The sequence below is a fragment of the Hippichthys cyanospilos genome, chromosome 3 (assembly GCF_059441005.1).
Source record: "Hippichthys cyanospilos isolate Australia breed blue-spotted pipefish chromosome 3, RoL_Hcya_1.0, whole genome shotgun sequence".
Taxonomy (NCBI): domain Eukaryota; kingdom Metazoa; phylum Chordata; class Actinopteri; order Syngnathiformes; family Syngnathidae; genus Hippichthys; species Hippichthys cyanospilos.
The window spans coordinates 14,758,229-14,764,911 of NC_142371.1; the positions used below are offsets into that span (position 1 = coordinate 14,758,229).

The 6,683-nt window shown below is 39.4% G+C and overlaps 1 protein-coding gene and 1 long non-coding RNA gene across 6 annotated transcripts in view; one reads left to right on the forward strand and one right to left on the reverse strand.

The window, feature by feature from the left end:
* LOC148425844 (microtubule cross-linking factor 3-like) overlaps positions 1–1,773 on the reverse strand; it is a 24,238-nt gene extending 22,465 nt beyond the window's left edge. For all 4 annotated transcript variants that reach the window (XM_088409876.1, XM_088409879.1, XM_088409877.1 and 1 more), the window contains exons 1-2: positions 1,688–1,773; positions 506–1,254 (exon numbers count right to left, since the gene is read on the reverse strand). In XM_088409876.1, the coding sequence (XP_088266002.1) occupies positions 506–1,207 (702 nt within the window). In that variant the 5' untranslated portion in view covers positions 1,208–1,254; positions 1,688–1,773. The remainder of the gene's footprint in view (positions 1–505; positions 1,255–1,687) is intronic.
* LOC148425846 (uncharacterized) lies at positions 590–6,473 on the forward strand. Of its 2 annotated transcripts, none has more exons than XR_015865020.1 (5): positions 590–1,584; positions 1,698–1,817; positions 1,964–2,015; positions 4,155–4,215; positions 6,332–6,473. It is a non-coding gene; the product is annotated as an uncharacterized LOC148425846 (long non-coding RNA). The 2 variants fall into 2 exon arrangements; XR_015865019.1 differs by having other exon boundaries at positions 591–1,584; positions 1,695–1,817.
* Positions 6,474–6,683: the final 210 nt, after the last annotated feature.

Consider the following 6,683-nt stretch of genomic DNA (forward strand, 5'->3'; position numbering starts at 1 on the left):
CCCCTTCTATGAGCAAACGCCACACCCCAAAGTGTGAATAGGTCTCATGTAACTGAACATTTTGAGTGCTTTAAAGAAAAAAAAAAATCATTAAAAATGTTATCCAGCCCTCAAAAGAAAGTACCACACTGGTACAATAAACGCAAGGGTAGTCTTTTCTAGATGAATGCAGAAGGGTCATTTAAAAAGCATCGCTGATGTATTTTATGTAAATGTGTATGTTTTATCACATTTAAGATCAATAATCTATTGATTCTGAGCTGCTCTATATGTATAGCACAATCGCCTGCTGTTACATTTTGCATTGTGATGCATTTTAGCTTAGTTTTTGTGGTTTCTATGGCTTCATAATGATAGCACAAAGTATAATGGGGTGCATTAAGTACGTCTCCGCTCAAGGCCTGAAATGTATGGCACGGCACTGGTGACAATGCTGCAAATCGAAATATAAGAGGTGGGACATTGACACTACATGCAGGAGTAGTAGGATGTGGTTAGAATTTACCTTAAGATCATCATTTTCATCCTCAAGCCGTTCCATCTCCTCGAGTAGTGTTTGGTCCTGCTGGGGGGCTCGTTGTTGGGGCTCAGCCTCAGGTGACAGCTCCAAGGAAGGGGGAGATGCTGATTTGGCTTGTGTCTTTGTTCCTTTTTTCCCTAGGCTTTTATTCAGGTGAAACTGAATCAGCTCAGATTGTAAGCAACCTTCCTTCCAAAAACCAGGTCCACAGCCGACTGTGCTTTTGGAGCTTTTCTTAATGGCTGCAGACACATCCTCTTTCTGGTTTTTAGCTCTCAATTTTGGGGATTTGGATGAGCAAGGCTGGTCCGACACCACTCGGTTCGGATTGGCTCTGGAGGGAGAGGGGGAGGAGGCATCAGGGACTAAGTACAGGGAGTTGTCAGATGTCTGGGTGTCTGGCGCAGTTCGGTTTAACGTGGGGCTTTGAGCACTGACGAACTGAACAGCAGCTGCACCCTTAGATGCGGGAATACCCCCAGGCTGCCGCTCCCTGCTAGATGAGGATGGAGAATGACCTCGACTGCTTCGTCCTCCCCCTGCACTTACTTGCTTAGAGGCGAGATGCTTTGACAAGTTACTCCCTTTTTGCGTCACTTTGAGACCGGAGGGGGAGGAGGAGCTCGGCTGCTTCCGGCTGCTATTGTCCGCCTGCTTCGGCGAGTCAGCAGAAGATGATGGCTGCATCGTGGTTTAGAGGCTCAGCTCATCCTCGACAACGTCCGTTAATTAACCTTGTAATTGTAATAGAACGGCACCGTTCAGCTTTACACCAAATATATTGGTAGGCTCACACGCAAGCAAATAAATGAAGCATTTTTGATGACGCCTAAGAAAACCGAGGGGTTATTTAGTCTTATTTTTTGGTTTACTTTAAGTTTTGGCTAATTGGAGCACCAGAGCGCTATGTGCATAATTGTTCAATTACGCTTCCTTTTTCGAAACAAGTCACACCGGCGTCTAGTGTATTATCCGACAACGTTCCGACTCCAGACGTCGGGTTGGTGCGTAAGATGACCCATTGTGAAAAGCAACAGTAATTGAACGTTGGAAGCCAGACATAGGTATTATGTCGTCCGCAGTTAAATGTACACTTTGTGCTTGGTCGCACCCTTGTTGTCACCTATTTAATCAAATAGGAAGACGATGATCATCTAATATTCTTACCTTTTAGTAGAACGTTGAAGCTTCTTGGGTGAGGCAGAGGGGGAATACGGACTCCGGAACCTCCCAACCACGAGCCAGTGAATTTGCATATTCATGATATACGTCATCTCATGGAGGGCAACTCTCATTGGTGAGTTATAACGGTATAGGAAACACCGTGCACTCTTTGACATGCTCTATCCTGCAATTTCAACTCGATCATCTTATTAATAAAATTGATGTTCTATTATATTTTACATTGATATAAAGGTTGGGTTACTTTACTCATTTCAACAGGCATGGACCATGGAGTCTGCGTCTATGTTTTTCCAAACCATTTTCCTGCATGGTAAGTACACTGTACAGCCACAAAATAATGTCAAACAAAGACAAAAAAACTATAAATAATGACTACCTCCACCTCACATCGTTAAAGTTTAATGGGCTGTTACTAACCCTGCTCCTCAAACCAAGCCATAGAAAGGGTTATAACCAATAAGGATAGTCCTTAAATCACTCTTTGGTCAATGTGATCGGAAAGTGCGGAAATGAGTCAACTTCAATAGATTCCTCCACTTCACGTTGAATAAAATCGTTTGATCTGGCCCAGCTTTCACATACTCAGCAAGGTCTAAAATATCCCTATCTAACTCGTTTGGCACCACCTACTAACTTTGACGAGCAAAGTTGACGGATAAACTAAATGCATGAAATGCTGCGTTTCATGAATTTAGTTGATTTTCACCCCGCTCGTCAAAGTTCGATGGGCGGGTCCTCACACCTAAATGGGTAGCCTGCTCTGTCTTAATCAGGTGTTAGAACCCGCCTATCAAACTGTGACGAGCGGGATTGACAGATAAACTAAATGCATGGAACGCCGCAACATTGTGTCATTAATAAAATAAATGTATTATTAATTAATTAAAAGTGTCATTAACTAAACAAATCTTTAATCAATTTAATGTGGCTTGAATTAAATCCATGTTTTTTTACGAAATAAAATATTTGATTAACCCTTTAAAGGCAGCCATGTCCAAATGCGGCCCGTGGTCAATTTCCATCCGGCCCGCAGCCTCAGTCATAAAATCAATAACGTCTGGCCCGCATGGAGAATGAATACATTGGGCAGCAGCACTGTTACCTGTTTCTGCTAATTGCTGTCATCTATAGGCTCAATTAGGAACAGCAAATTAGTGTATGAGTATTTGACTGTGTGAGCCCCTAACTTTCTAAAATCGCGACAATCAACAAAAGGAGGAAAATGGACTGCGAGGGCTCCAGGATGAGAGGAAATTGGACTATTTCTTCACTGAAATACGGAACAACTGTGTGTGCTTCATTTGTAAAGAGACAGTGGGTGTTTTTAAGGAGTTCAATGTGAAGCGACATTAGCAAACAACACATGCTGACGTATATGACAAGATCACATGTAAAGAACGCAGCGAGAAACTGAAACATCTTCAAGCTAGTTTAATCTCACCATATTTTACAACTTTTACCGACAGCTGGGTAAGGACAAGTTCCGAGAGATTCGAGCATTTGGTAAGAAAATGCTAAGCTTGTTCGGGTCGACGTATTTGCGTGAGAAGAAATTCTCGGTAATGAACTTAAGTTAGAGCCATGTGAGGACACGGCTCTCGGACTCTCACTTACAAGACATCTCTCGCATCCGTACGACTGCCATAGAGCCACACCTGGCCTTTGTCTCTGCACTCCAGATCTCAGTTTCACCCATCACACTCATGCGGGCAAGTCATTTTTCATTTACGATAAGTCTGAAAGCGTTTTTTTAAGTTTTCTCTTCAGAATAACCATTTAAAAATCCAATCAACATTGATAGATTGTCATTTTTTAAATGAACCCTGCACTTGTTGACATGACTATTACGCGTTCATTTCTCTGTTATTGTGTTTAATTTTTTTACAAATATTAAACTGCCATGGTGAGATTTTTTTTTTTTTATGTTTCAAATGTAATTTGCACCCAAGAGTACAATTACTTCTGTTCAACTGTTACAAAAAAGTTAATTAAAGTGTTAAAAAAAGTGAAGTGAATATTCAATTTCAGTATTTAATGTCAATTCAATTTTGATATGCATAATTCAAATTAACCAAAACACATGCTTAAGATAGCTGAAATTAAGATTAAAAAAAGCAAATGTGAAACACAGAACGCCTTGCTGAAATGTATTTGAATTAATTGCTGTTATATGTAAAGAATGCCCGCCAAGATTGACTCCCCTACATTTTTAACACACCAAATCTAGCCCCCTTTGCCAAAAGTTTGGATACCCCTGCTTTAAGGTTCTGCTCAACCATTAGGTAGAGTACATTTTGAGTCCCTGTATCTCATTGAAAAATGTATTGAATTTAACTCAACCTGATTGAGCCAACTCTACCGCTCGGATTACGTGAGTGATGCTAAGAAAAATCCCCTAGATGTCACTGTGTCTTTAAACAGTATGACTTTACACTTACCCTTCTTACAGGAAGTCATCAACTACAAAATCACTCCTGACATGTGGCCTCTGTTTGGTGAAAATTTCGAAGGTAAGCATTTTTTTTTTTTTTTTACATATTATGGTACCAAAGGTTTTAGTGAACAGAATTATGTAACTTGTTGCAACAAAAAAAGTGTATTGAGGGTCAATTTTTTTTTAAAAAACATGCTCTTCCAAACAGTGGATTTGGCCTCATGGTAAAGGTACCAAAGCTAAGCTAATGTAATGAAAATTGAGAATTTCTTATGAAATAAAAAATAATTCTGATCATTTATTGTTGGTAATATGGCACACAATGTTATTCCATTATATATATGTAGAAATCATTATTTTCTGTCTAAAAGCATGCTTGACCAAACAGTTTGTCATTTAGTGATAATGCTATTACCAAGATAGAAAATGTAAAAAAAAATTGTAATAAAAAGCCTGATGAACATTCATTCTTGTTAATGGCATACATTTAATATTACTGCATTATATATTTAATGAAAAAAATATATTACTATGATTTTTCACAATTTTTTAGATGTTTTCATAGTTCCATAAATATAACTATAAATATAACTATAACGCTGCTGGCCCTTGGACCAGAAAATTTTCAAGACTGATGCTGATCTGAGTGGTGATGATGACCAAATTGACGATCCTGATTATCATTCAATACAAGCAGAAGTCAGTAGGGACACTTTTGAATCTATGGATGAGGAGGAGGTTCCCTCAACAAGTTTATCCTCTAAACCGCCACCCCATAAGAAGAGGAGAGAAAGCAAAAACAGCCTAAAAACTGTTTCCATGGAGGAGCCAGAGGACACTCCTGACACTAGTCCACCCTCAGGCCCAGAAAAAAGCCTGATGCAAGATTTGAACCTCCTGAAGCTGTGAAGACACCCTTCCAGTATATCAAGACACACTTCACTGATGACACTCATCTCTGATTCCTGCATATAATCAACATATGGGAGGCATTGACCTTTCTGACATGCTGGTACACTTGTACAAGTACCCAGCCAAGTCAAGGCGATGGTACTTTCCCCTGTTTGGATACATCCTTGATCTCTGCATCTCAAATACCTGGCTGGTCTACAGGAGGGGCTGTGGCCGATTTGAAAAATAAAACAATGCCTCTGAAAAGGACCCGACTGGCAGTTGTCCACAGTCTGAAGAAAGTCAACAAGCCAGCATCCAAAGTTGGCTGACCGCCATCCTCCTCTCCACCCCACATGTCATGACAGAAGAAAACGCTACACCCCAAGACCCTCACAACCGCAACTGGATCTGCGTTTTGATAACTGCGGACATTAGCCACTTAATTGTGACAAGCGGGGGCGGTGCAACCTCTGTCCAAAGGGGGTGTCGAGATGGAAATGCCAGAAATGCAATGTTTTCTTGTGTTTGAAAGAATAAAGTGAGTCAAATTCCCCAAAAAGACAGTTGAGCATTTGCTCCACCACACACATGGCCAATTAGGATTTATTTCTGCTAAAGAACTGCATTTTATTTTACTTTTCAAAATGCTTTTCATATATTCAAATGTATTTTGTCTTTTACCATGAAGAGTCATCTCAACCGTTTGGTAGAGGCCTATAATTAATAAATTGTGCGGTCTGTTAAAAAAAAAAATATTTGGGGATATTGTTGTTATTGCCCCAAGAAATAAAAAATGCAAAGAGACAATGTTTCTATTGTTTTTTTCTTAGTGCGGACCGTAAAGAGTTAATTAATGAAACGTTTATTTCATGAATGACACATTTAATTAATTAATGGAACATTTAATTATTAAATGACACTTTAAATATTGAGTGGTACATGTATTTATTGAATTTTGCCACTTTCAGTCTTCCATAGAACACACCCTTCAAATATGGCCTCCCTTTTCATGGAGGGAAGGCCGCATCCCTGCACACTTTCAGAAAGATATATTGTTCCGCTCTTTTGCTACTTTGGCAATAATGTCTTAAATTCCCTGCAGTATTTGAAAAGTGACTTAGTGAATAAATAAATGAATTTACCCTCATTCTAGCTTAAAGGGCCCTATCATGAAAAATCAACATTTTGGAGCTTTTAACCATGTTACAATGTTGGTTTGTCACCCTAAACAACCACAAAGTTGTATTTTCATTCATTGATGCATTTCTAAACATTTTTTTGTGTTCTGTTCTTTCTAGGCATTAGAATGGCTTCTATCCTGATAGACAGACCGCAGACAGCAAAGAAGTGTAACTTTTCTTTACTGCAGTTGAGTCAGTGATATATCCCTCACTCGTTTGTATTGTAAAACTGTAAAGAACAAAAAATACAACAAACAAAGGCTGTCAGTGTCTCTCTCTGCAACATCAAACATTGCTATAACTCAGTTACTCAAGGTGTCCCATATGCAAGAATTATATATTTTACAAAACTGTACACAAATTGCATTGATTAATCAAACATATAACTGAATTACCAATGCTATTCATGTCAATACACTTCCATATGTGTCATGGGGCGGCGTGGGCAGAGATGCTCCGAGGCAGGAAG